The sequence below is a fragment of the Aptenodytes patagonicus genome, chromosome 17 (assembly GCF_965638725.1).
Source record: "Aptenodytes patagonicus chromosome 17, bAptPat1.pri.cur, whole genome shotgun sequence".
NCBI lineage: Eukaryota > Metazoa > Chordata > Aves > Sphenisciformes > Spheniscidae > Aptenodytes > Aptenodytes patagonicus.
The window spans coordinates 8863770-8876815 of NC_134965.1; the positions used below are offsets into that span (position 1 = coordinate 8863770).

The 13046-nt window shown below is 39.5% G+C and overlaps 1 protein-coding gene across 1 annotated transcript in view; it reads left to right on the plus strand.

Moving 5' to 3' along the window:
- The window catches only part of PIGL (phosphatidylinositol glycan anchor biosynthesis class L), a 62904-nt gene that overhangs the window by 5018 nt on the left and 44840 nt on the right, over nucleotides 1-13046 (plus strand). Inside the window, exon 2 of the mRNA XM_076354431.1 lies at nucleotides 474-573. Within this exon, the coding sequence (XP_076210546.1) occupies nucleotides 474-573 (100 nt within the window). The remainder of the gene's footprint in view (nucleotides 1-473; nucleotides 574-13046) is intronic.

Here is a 13046-nt window from a genome sequence, read left to right on the forward strand (position 1 = left end):
GAATAAGACATTTGATAATCAAACAGGTGGTTGGAAGCAGTTTCCCAAGCAGGTTATTCCAGAATTGTTGTTTGGAAGGTCTCCTGTGTCTTTGGCAGAAGCATTCAACTTTGGCCACTCTTAGGATGAGGATACTGGGCTGTTTGGACCACTGATCTGATTAGACATGGCAATTTCTGATGGCCTTGCCAAATAAGCTCGGCTTATATACGGCTGCAAGCCACACTCAGTGCATAAACGTGAGGAATGTAGTCAAGGTGGGCAGAACTTTGCCTCAGCATTTTACCCTGAGCTAAGCCGGGTGTTGCTCAAAAGCTATGGAGTTTGTCCCCTGCAATGTGTCTGTGCCTCAGATGATGCCCTTTTATTTAATGTGTGATGCTCACGCTTAATGCTTTGAGAAAGAAAAGAGGAATTAATTCCAAGCTAACCTAAACTAAGTTAGACAGTGTTGCTGTGTTTGCTATTTTTAGGAAATTATTACAATCAAGGAGAGATTCGCAAGAAAGAACTGGAACAGAGTTGTTTTCTTCTGGGGATTCCTGCTTCCGATGTAACAGTCCTTGATCACAGGTAACCGGTTTTCTTTTATAGCATAATTTCATTGCAGTTTTTAAATAGGGGGTGAAGTTCACTTTAAAGTTCAGTGAAAGCATACTGTGTCATTCTAAAAAGTCTTGAGGAATCTCAAAAATGACCACATTAGATATTTTTGTTAACTCTTAATATAACTAATTAAAGCAGAAGACAATTCAAGTGTATAATGGGGATCATAATCCCTAGGTTAAGCTCTGTTGATACAGCATTTAGAATACTGATAACCATACTTGTTAGGGTCTGGCACAGTCGGTTTGGGCAGCATGGTCACGTTTTGTTACACTTGCTGCAGTGTTACACAATTACAAATTCTCTGAATTGCCGGTGGCAGGTTTGTCTGTAGGCTAGTCTTTACAGGGTTAGTGTGGAATTCTATTATATTTATAATCTGGTTTAGTCCTGGCTAAAGACAAAAGTGAATTGCAGTACTAAAGACAGTCCATAATAACATGACAGTAAGATTCTTTCAAATTAGGCCATGAAAGATTTCTGTTTTTCTAAGGTGTGATGTTGTTTTCTTTAGTTGTGTGTAGATACAAAGGTAGGTGATAAAGCTGACACTTACTTGTTTTGGGATTAATTCAGGAACTCTCTTCTGGCAAGGTGATTTAACACTTTGAATGAGTGAAACTCAGAACTAACATTGTAAAGGCCTCTTAAATTGCCCAGTCGCTGTCTATCTGGGGTTGATAGGAGCTGAACTAGATCGTGATTGCTAGGAAACACCGTACAAGTGGTTGTTTCAATTGTAAACAACTGTCATACAATCCATAATGAATATTTTTGTTTATGAAGAAGTAACTTTAATAGCAACGTATTGATTTAAAGCCACACCAGCTAGAAAAGTCAGAGTTGAAAAAGAATCTGGCTCCACGCAGGCCCTTTTCCCATGAACATATTTTCCCTTAAGCTCAGGCAACAGAAACCACAGTCCAGAATATGAATCTTCTTGAGTTCTTTGCTTTTTTTAGCTTTAGGTTTCTCTCCAAGTTTTCAGTTCACTTAGGAAAACAGCATAGGAGTTGTTTTTCCTTTGGAATGAAAAGAGATGTTTCCGTTCCCTTCTCAAGAACTGGTTTTGGATAACTTCAAGTTTTGTAGTACAATCATATGACAATGCCCAAAATATTTTGGGGAGGGATAAGGAAAAAAACTGCTAAGCTTTGCTAAGCGTAAAGTCTGCTCAATGAACCATCTTTTGAAATTAACACAGAGCCCAGAAGCCTACTGGCCTTTCACCCTCTAACGCAATGTGAAGTTGGTTAGTATGTGATGCAAGTTTCCCGATACTGCTCAGTCATCCCCCAGCGTACACAGTCCAGAGAACTGCTTTTTGCAAGTAATACTTTGGTTTGCTCTGTAGGAAGGTGAGGGCCATTTCAGAGAAATAGCTTGGATCATGCCTCTCTCTTACTTTTGTTGCTAGTATTACACATATTTATCTAAGTAATGACTGATACATAATTTCCCCCAGTGAATGCAGTGCCTGAAAAGACAGATCCATCCCATTGCCCAGAGCTTCTGGGCATGGACTAGAATGTACAACGTCATTCTAAGAAACAGGTTTAGATTTGAGGTCTTTATCTCTGAGGTTAGATTGCTGTGAGATAACCATCAAATTGTCTAACTTTGTTGTGCATTCAGTGAGTGAACTGAAGTTCTTGCTGAATTTTGCTCAGAGCTTGTTTATACAATGAAGTTAAATGTGTTTACAGTGCATTATTTACTCTGCAATAACTCACCGTGTGGATGCTCTTTATGAAAAACATCTGTGGATCAGGTGTTAGCAACATGGTAGAGGATCAGGAATAATTTCTAGATGACACTGAATTTTTAGAGTAACTAATTTTTAGAGTACTATTTTCCAGTGGTTTCGACAAAGCACTGGGACTCAGGGTTCTTGAAACTTTGAGTAAGTTCCTGGATTCCTTAAGGTCAGTAGCTTTCCTATGCCTCTGTTATGACTTCTGTAATTTACAGATTATACAAAAATATTTGCCAGTATGGCATGATGTGAAACTTACTAAATTAATACGTTATCTACCACTAGATTTCCATGTAAATTCATGTCTACAGAATACAGTTCAGGAGGCTGTTCCTCTTTAGCATTTTGTCTTCCGTAGGCACTGTTTAAGATCAGAGCCCTTTGGCTTTTTTTGTTCCCTTTGTAACTCTTCAGAAGATAATTTTCCATCAATGTAAAGAACTAGCACATTGTTTAAGGACTGCAGCTGCATGCTGCCCATCTAACATTTCTTATACAAACACTGGATGCTTTACATTATCCAAGCTGCAGACTTGTATTTTGGTATGGAAAGCCCAAAGGATTGCTAGGTCTGGATTTGCTCCAGCCATTGTAGTGTGGAGCTGAGTCATGCTGCTTCCTCTTTCTTTGCATGATCTACAAGTGAGTGAGTAGAATTTTCAAGATGTAAAAGGGGAAATACATCTGAAAAGCAAGGTGATTGACTTGCTCTGTAATCTCACTTGGCCAGGCAGGTATAAAATCAACATGACATTTTGAATAGTGTGTGAGCTTGTAAAGAGAAAGCTTTAGTCAGTCATCCTGTGATGAAATCTGTGTTAAAGAACAATTCCTTATTAAGCAGTTCCTTGCCTTAAACAATGACTCTCTCAAGTATAGTCAGGATTCCTAGGGCAGGACTAGTTCAGTCTCTATCAGACAACTGCTTTGCACGGATTCTTCAGCGGGTGTTGGATGTTGTTACTGTGTTTGTTACCTCAGTTAAAGACAACTCAAATCTTCTGCACAAATATGGTCCCAAACTGTACCCACATTTCAGCCCTAGAGATTAGAGGTACACATGAATCTCCCGCAGAAAAGTTCTTTGCTGTAGAGCGCATGTCCAGGAGTGGAAAGGGGCATGCGTTACCATGAAGCACCCAGTTACTTTAGGTGAGCAGATGGGCGTGCAGACAGCCTTTTCCAGATTATTTTAGATTAGAGCACTGGACTCTTCCTACTTGTGAAAAGTACAGGGCAGGCACCAGATTTGCAGAGGTGTCCCCTGAGCTGTCATGTAATTATCATAGCTCCAACACTACACCAACTGAACAAGCTGCTTTTAAGAGAGAAAAATTTTACCGTCCGCTTTTGTTACCATTCTCACACTAGGCTTAATACTTGGAGCAGCCCAGCTCAGAACTAGGACTTGTATTGTTCAAAGTTAATTTCTGTACTGTTGCAATTATTCCTGCTGCTGGGTGAAGGAGGAGTAGCAAGAGAGTGGGGTCTGAAACTCATGTAAGATAAAAGTCACTTCATTAATGATATAAGTGGTAATGTAAACTCTGTGCTTTTGGTACATTTTTATTGTCTTATGTGCTGCAACAATGGACTTTTTGTAGCTGTAAAGATGAGAGATAATTTGTTTTATCTACTGTGCCATGATACCAGCTTAATTTTCACAAAGACTGGTATAGTTCTACAGATCTGCAGTGAAGGTAAAACAAGCACAGCTAAAATATGAATGGTATAGATACCTCTAATGCAAACACAGACTAACTCAACTGACGAATCTGCTACAATGATACATCTAAAATAGTAGGCATGTCAGATGCTGGACATTTCTGTGGTGGCAGAAGGATCTAATTTATAAAGCATTTGGCTGCACTGCAAACAAAAAGGGACATCCATTTTCACCAAAAGTTCTGTTGTTCTTTAGGCATGTGTTAGACTTCGCTGCCAGATTTAGCTTAAAGTTTAAATTGCTCAGGTAATGTATGGGCAAATGATCCACTTAAAGGACATGAGTACTTGCAGAGCAGGGCAGAACTCCCTCCATCTTGAGAAGAACAAGTCTGAGTAACTGATTTGCACTTGAGATGTGTGGCAAAGAGAAGGTTCAGCTTGGCAAGAGGAGAGCTTGTAAACAAGTAAAAAGCGAGTCCTGCATTACCATAAAACACAGAGATGGTTTCTCTTCGCTTCTCTTTTAGAATATGCAGAAAAGAATGCCTTAGTAGCAATGTGAAGAGAAAAAATGTTCACGTAAGAGCTGCTTTGGGTGCTGTTCTTTGATGTGGCAACGTTTTCTTGGTTGTTGCTCTGTCTGGTCTTGAGAACATAGTGAGATGAAGGTGCTCTAGTCTCCAAAACCAGTTATCAGGTCACAAGTCATTGCCATGGTTTTGGACTTGTAAGTGTACTTTGTGGTGACTTTACTTACAGCTGAGAAAGCTTATCGGTAAGTAAGTAATCTGTGAATACATGCTCCTGAGCTAGAAAGCTCTTTCTCATGGTATATGGAAAACCAGGAGTTGGTATCTAATTGATCTAATATTAAGAGTTAGTTAAGCTCCCATTAACATTGGGCACATCTGCCAGTGCTCTGGCTGTCTACTAGTCTGTAATATAACATGTGAACAGGAGATGTTTTCTAAGCTGTTTTCACTTTCCGAAGAGAACAAGCAAAAAGGAAGCTCAAATTACTCTTTTTTTTCTAATATCTGTTTTGGGTTCATGGAAAGATAAATATCAGGCATTTTACTGCAGCTTCTGAAGCTTTTGTGCATGGTTGTACTGGACAGAAAGTAAAACTATTTGCATCTCTAATATGACAGAAAATATTTGGCCCAAGTTTGCACTGCAAAGAAAATAATAGCCGAGATTTGTGTAAACTAGAAAATTTTCCATTCACGGTACAAAGGCTTACTGCAAATAATGTTACATCTGTTTCCAAGTTTCCATGGAAATTGCACTCCATTTGCTTTTTTATTATTATTATTTCACTTAAGTCCAAAAGGGCTCTGATTAGACAGTGCACAGCAGAGAGGACATCTGCCCCTGCAGAATCACAGGCTATCTGCAAGTTTTTTATGAGGCTGCAGAGAGGCTCAAATTCTTTTTTTTCTTTTTTTTCATATAATAATTCTTTGCTGTTGGGCTTGTTTTCTCCCCCTACAAGGTAAATAGGCTTTATTGCACTTCCTCATGTTTAACTTCTAATGAACTTCCTTCCACGAGCTCTCCACGTCAGAGAAGTGAGTCTGTAAGGTCACGGGAAAAATATATCCTTAAATAAATAGTGTGTGTGTCTGATTGTGATGATCAGAAAGATATAAAAACACTCAGACCCTTCAGAGAATGAAATACGTAACTGGAAATTTGAACCTTTTTATTAGAATTTAGAAACATATATACAGACAGTTAAGAAGTATATCCCATTGATCCAGTTCGGTTTTACTGTACTTAGGTGGTTCGTTGATGGCTTTATTGATTCGAGTGCAGGGTGCTAAGCGCCTGAAAGCTGAAGATGCAAGCTATATAGTGAGAATATGTACTGCAGTTAAGAAAGCTTGCCTGAAAACTGAGGGCACCAGGAGAAGTGCAGAGATAAAATTCTGGCCTCAGTAAAGTCTGGCGGCAAAGCTATGAGTGATTTCATACCAGTTTCTGACTCACTCATTTGCAGACCTGTGTCATCTTGCTGAATGGGATTTTTTTAAAATGTATTTATCCTATGTGTTTCTGATCAGAAAGGTGATATTATTCCCCGACGTTTCTCCTTTCCCTGTTCTTATATTTCATATTTTGGGATCAGTATTTAATAGTTTTAATTCTGCTGAAATAATTGTGGTAATTAGTTACATTTTGTCTTCCTGAGTTCCTCGTGGTAGTATAATTTGACATTTTATTTTATTGCTAATTCTAAAGAGCTGATCTATGTGCTGGTTAAGATTGCTGCCATGCTTTATTCTAGAAGAGCTGCATATTTCAGTAGCGAGTGATGGGGTTCTTTTCATCTTACTTATCCCAGCAACGCTGTAAAGGTCCTTATTTTTTGCAGAATTTTCCTTAATTAAGAATGGCATCTGTGGGACCAGAAAATCTTAGATGTAAATTGGTCGCACATTCAGTGTGTATTACAGGGAAATCAACCTACATCTTTTGAATCAGTCAAACATACTCATAGTCATCCTGAATACTAACACGCTTTATCATTACAAGAAGGCATGAAGCCTTTGTCAGTCAGGTGGGTATCTTGATGTTTATGTAATCACTATAGCCAAATTTCACTCCTGTTTAGTATAATTCTTGAAATTTAAACTGTTTTCTTTCCGAGAAGACAATAAAATATTTGGCCACCTATTTTTATTTAAAAATATTTCTAAATAAACAGATAATTTTGGAAAAATGCTTACCACATGGCAGCTCATGCTGATATTTTAGGACATCAGAACACTTTATAAACAGGCTTATATCAAAGTCTGCCTTCCAGCTTCTGCTTTTATGTGTTCCTTTATGCAATAATTTAAGAGGAAATTCTTCTGGGGATTGAGATGTCTCTCTGCCCTCCAGGAAAGCTGCTTTCTGAAACAAAGGCTTGTATTGCAGTGTTAGGTTTAGCTATTTTGTCCTAAGTTAGATATTTTCCTCAATAAGGAAATCTGCCCTTCTGTGAACCAGGTCCTTTCTCAGCTTTCTAGCATAATTAACTTCCTTGCTGTGCAAAAAGGGGGAAGGGTCTGTGGTGAAAGGGAAAATGATCATTTCAGTGCTAAAGGGGCATGTCCCCCAGATTACCTCTGTAGAGCAATGAGCAATGGTCCTTTTCAAAACATTCAAGGATTCTCCTTCAGATGTCAACAGAGACCTGTCAAACAACATCAGTGAAGTCACAGCAGGGTTTGATTAAGAGCAGGAGTCTGGCCAGAGAAGCCAAGGGCTCTGAATAAATGCAGGGGGAAGTGAAGGAGTACTGCTAAAGGACAAAATGTCTTTATGGAAGTCGAATCAAAATACTAAGCAAAAATCAGAATACTGAGATTTATACTTTTAATGCTCAAGATTATTTTAGCAGCATAAAAAGCATGAAATACTGATCTCAAAACATGAAATATGAGAATAGGGATCCCAGCCATCCCCCAAAGCTGATGCAAGTTTGATTCGACTTAAAAAACATCAGCTCTGGTAAGCTGATAGAAAGAGAAGAAATAAGGCTGTGCATAATAGCTGTGTTTCAGGAGTCTGGGAAAACTGGCTAGGGGTGAAGACAGGGAAATGCACTAGAACAGGGAAATCCACTAGGAGTTCTATTTTTTTTTTGTTCTTTCTTAGTTCATACCTTCAGAAATGCCTTTTACTATTCTTTTATTAATGGCTTTTAAAAGTCCCCCACATGTGTTAGACAGGCATCTTCTTTGGAGCAAAGAAAGCTTCAATGACCCATCCTGAATTGGTGGGTGGTTCATGTCCCAGCTTTGCTGTCTCCTGGTAACACAGATATGCTGACTGGAGCATATCTGTAACTAGACCACTTGTGTCCACCCAGAAGGAAGTGTCTTTGGGTTTGCTGGTTTCCAGCATAAAATTCAGGGTTTCATATTAAAATATTTCGGGTGGACTTTCTTCATGAGGCTATACCGACATAGAAAGATACGGTCATTAGATTAAAGCTATTTTCAACAGTTATACCCAAGAGTCTCCTTTTAAACATGACAAACTATAACAACCTATTTATTTTGCCAGTTACACAGTGGAACAATACAGTGTGTTTTGCTAACAGACACCCTGAGGAACTAATGGAGAATGACAGGCGTTTCCCCTTTGACCCTGGAAGGTTCCCTGCTTTGATAGCCCAGCAATATCTCTGTTAGTCACTCATTTTAACCTGCAGCTGCAAACGCCTTGCTCTTAGTTATAGGCAGACTGGGGTCTTTTATCAAGGAAGAGAAAATGGTCAAGTCTTTTCCTTAAAGAGTAACAGTTATACCAAATAGTCACAGTAAGTTAATCAAAGAGGAGGAACAAACAAAAAAAAAATCTAGCATGGATTCAGCTTAAGCTTTTGAATCTCTGCATTCCTCCCAGCTTACTCAGGGAAAATATATTCCTATTTCTACTGGGAACACTCTTAAAAGACTTCTTACAATAATGGATTGGGCGTTAACGCCTTATTCACAAGAACTGTGTGGTTTCTTTGTGTGTTCTCATAATCTTATTTTAATTGTAGCTACAGTACAAAATGTTGAGTGCCTCAATTAAAATAAAGCTGTGAGATCTGAGGCTATGACATGGTTTGGAAACATCATCCATCTGCATCTGCAATGGCTTGCATTTTCTGCATGTCAGGTAATTACTGTGCTGGAAAACAGAAGAAGGAGATTTGCAGCCTCTCTTGGTCAAAAACCCCTTTGGGATTCAGTCTAGGAAGTGCAGTTACATCAATTCCTGTTTTTCCTAAAGGTCAGGATCCTAGGTGTACTAGGTAGCTCCTGCAGTTAGTGTGTGTCTGTAGTCACACTTTAGTTGGAGGTAATTGCAGTAACTTCCCCGAAGTTGCCTCAGTCTCTGGGAGACGAGAAGTTTCAGTGTGTCCACGGGCCTCAGGACATTAAAACCAGTTGTTGGTTTATTCCCGTTCCCTTCATCTAACTTTGCTAGTTCAGACAGTCACTAGAAACTTTATGGAATAATCAATATCTGAGCCCTGGGAGCAAGGCTTTTATTAGGCTCATTAAGGACAGAATGTTTCCAATTACAAGGCATAGTGTCAAAGGCTGTCAGATCACTTTAAATGCCACGATATGCTGTCTTGCTGAATGCCAGCAATATAATTCTCATTTCTTGAGTTCATTTTCAAAATTCCCATTGAAGTCAGAAGGCATCTCCTATGCTGGCAGCTAGTAAGAGAACATAGGAAGCAGTGCATACAGTGCCTGAGGGATGAGTGGGAAGCATCCCCTTCTATGGCAGATTCAAAGGGTTGAGTTGATGAGCTGCAGAAATAGGGTGTCCTTGGGGCCTTTGGGACAGGACCATGGGGTGAAGGAAATTTCCGAGAATTTCACCTCCTTCTAAAAATAATTGCAGGGCATTCAGTGGGGACCTTTCTGGCTTTTTTATATAAAAAGACAGTGTCACAATAGGGGGAAAAAAAATATTTGCTTTGTGGACATCACTCCTGAGTAATAAAAGGAGATTAGTTACTTTCATGTTGATTGAAGAGTTTTATTTTTCATAGGAATAGCAATGTTAGGACTGCAGACACCATAAAGACTCAGTGGAATTTTTGTGAAGATATAGACTTACAAATTCTGTGTTTTTATACAACATATGTTTTGGGTCCACATCAACCCAATTCTTCCACATAGGTGGTAGAACTGGAGCTGTAGAATCTTGGACGTCTTAATTTCTTTCTTTCCTCAGAGCCACCTTCTGGTCCCATCAAAATCAGTGGGGGTTGGCCATTGACTTCAGTAGGACCAGAAATTGTCATTGAAACAGTCAACAAGAGACGACAAAGTCTTGTTTAAAAAAATGTTAGTAGGGGGAAAGTTGGAAAAGCAACTGTACAATGGATGTTGTGTAAAATGTGTTTTCTCTTAATGACCTTGCAGTTCAGATTGGCTCTGTTTACATACAAATCAAAAGCTGGTTTGTCTAACTGCCAGCACAGCAAAACTCAGTCTGGGATCTGAATATCCAGCTGTGTCTTTTGCCTCTGACATCCTCCCAGTAATAAAAGTTGTGTGGCTGGGATTTGGCTAGAGTCGCAGATGATGTGCGAGCCAGAATTGAATTCAGCCTGCTCTTCCTCTGCAAGACAATAGAAGCTAAAACTTGTTTGTGTCAATAAAATAAGCATATACAGCTCATAACCCCTTAGGGACCAGATATGATGAATAAGATGGTTTTTTTCCATCATCACATTTCTAACTCTGACCAATGTTAGTAATAAGTCTGTGAGAACTCAGACTTTTGTCTTCCTCATTTCAAAGTCGGAGCAGAAGCTTTTATGGAGTTTACCTGTGAAGGTGCAGCATCCAGAGAATAGACATAATTATGACAGCCTTTGCAGAGCTATCTAAGCCAGGTTCTTTGTTCTTCACTTTCAAACTCCCTGAAGGGTGGACTATGTTAAGTGCTGTCTTTGCTCTGTAAGCCTGTACTCTCTTAACAGCTTCCCTGCAGATTGACAAAGTGACAGAGACAGTAACTTCTTCGCAGGTAAAACGGTACTGCTAGCATGCCTATTAGTCATCACTTTCCTGTTTCAGTCTTTTCTCCAATGGTATGTTAGCAAACTAGGCTGCTTTGTGTAGCAGAGGCTCTCAAATGTTGCCTTAAGGGGTTTCTGTTTGGTAGCTTGTCAGGAGCTTGGGTGCTGCACCTTGTGAGACAGATGCCAGTGGAGCGTATAGTGATGGAGAGGTTTCAGGTCTTGGGGTACTGTCTGGATGTTGGCAAAGCTATCTCAGTTCATAAGGGAGCAATGCATGATGAAACTGTATTTACTGCGGGGTCTTCTTTCTTATAACGATGGTGAAAGCTCTGGCTGCAGTACAGAGCTCCATTAGCAATTTCACTTGCAGGTTGCACTTTGGCCACCTCATTGTAAAAGACTGCCTGTAAAGCTATATAGCAGTTAGGCACAGCGTTTGTTATCTCCACTTTTTCCATTAATAAAACTGTCTTTGACAGATGATTGAAAGCTCCTCCAGTTGACAGTATCAGTGTGGACCAGCAAAGGTGTTCTCAGCAGTCTAGAATGTGAGGCTTCCCGAATGCTTCTAGCTGACTGCAGTGGGGTGCTGCTCTGCAGCAGCATGATCCAGGGCCACCTTTTGAAGCATCCTACAGCAAGAGAATTCCCATTTGTATTTTCTTGGCTGAGTTTGTTGTGACATGCCCTGTTATTTTTGCATTCTGTGTCCATTCTGAAGTTCCTCCAGGCATCCCTTCAAATGAAACATTGCATCACTGAGGAAGTGAAGCCATTAAAAGTGAATGCTTTCGCCAAACACTTGGAAAAAATACAGTCAGCTCTCATCTACCCGAAATTGACTTGTAAGTTGACATTGCAAAATTTGGGAAGAACAATAGTCCTTTCTTGAGTGGTTTGATGCAGTTGAGCTGTGCTGTTATTTTTTTGCCACATCATGAATGAAGGTTTTATATTTGCATAGAGCAAATGTAGAAGGGTTACCAAGCAAAGTAGTTAGAGCATGGAGCGTCACACTTTAAAATCCTTTTGAAGGAAGAGAAATTTTACGTTCTCTGTTGAACTCTGCTGAGGTCTCTGACCTTCTCTGTGTTTTACTTTCATCCTCTAATAATCCTGCCTTTTTGCAGAGCTGTGGGGATGGACCAATTGCTGTTTACATGCTATTCTTATGGTGTGAAACACTGTATAAGTGTTAATGATCATTATTGAAGTTTTCCCTGGTAGTCAAAGGGTTAATTTCTTTCTCCAAAGAAGGAGATCTGATTTAGGTTTGGCATGGGAGGAGGGAAGACAGAGGATTTTGTTCTGCAGGAAACTAGGTCAGCAGGTTTTTATTATCGTGCTCAACAGCCCAATGTGGTTTGCATTTAGGAATGAACTCGGTTGACATTGTGTATGGTTGATTTCCTCTTCCCAGAAAGCAGGCCTCAGACATTGCTCCATACATTATGGCTTTCCCAAATTGAATGCAAGAGAATATTTAGCTGAAGAAGCTCAGGCAGTTGTGAGTTTGTTAGGTACATTTTTAGAGCTGTCTGTTAGGAACGCAGAATGAAGTCCCAAGATATTTTGGAGAGGAAGAACAGTAGGGCTGGAATCTTTTCAGTCACTGAAGTGCATCAGAATCACAGAGATCTTCGTTGTTTTTACACCCCATCTACTGATGATTGTTCTTATAGCCTGTAGCATTGTTTGGTTTTTGTTTGGATGTGGTCAGATTCTGATCTTGGTCCTGCCAAAGTAAATTTGGAGTAATTCTCTTGCTTTCTCTGAAGCTACTGCCGTGTGTGGCTGAGATCACAGTGTGGTCCTGCAGATAACCTTTAGATAGGGAGTTTTCCATTATAACTTTTGGACCATCATGACTGATAAACGATTTGAATAATCCAGAATCTTTTTCACATCTTCCAGCTTTCTTGACCATATATCCTGGAGTGTATTCTTTTCCTGGGCAACTGAGAATAGATGTCTGTGTTCTTTACCTCTGCCTATTGAAGACCAAATTGTGGCAGACATCACGCGTGTTGGAGAATTCAGGCTGCCTTTCTTTACAGATTATTTTGACTTTACTGAATAATGAAAATCCAAGTACTTAATAACTTAAAAAAAAATCTACTTTGTTTTTGATTGTAGGGATCTGGTAAGGGTGATGGAGCTTAGAAAGTCTATTGGTAACGTCTAGGAAAATTTCTGAGTAATAGGATTTAAGGCTGAGCATCTATTTCCAGTTTTATACTCTTGTTGTTTTACAGACTTTAATGTGAGTTAATGGCTCTTCAGCATAATAAAACCATCTAATTCTGTCCTGTTCTAGTCTTTATTCAGTTCTGGCACTGAGAAACCCAGACATTTTTGCAAACCAAGTTTGGCTTTTAAAGCCAAACAAGGAAAATACAGGCAATACTGAGAAGAACAGACAGCAGTAGGTTGCCAGCCATTCCTGGAAATAATGGAGTTTCACAACCATTCCCTGCAGAC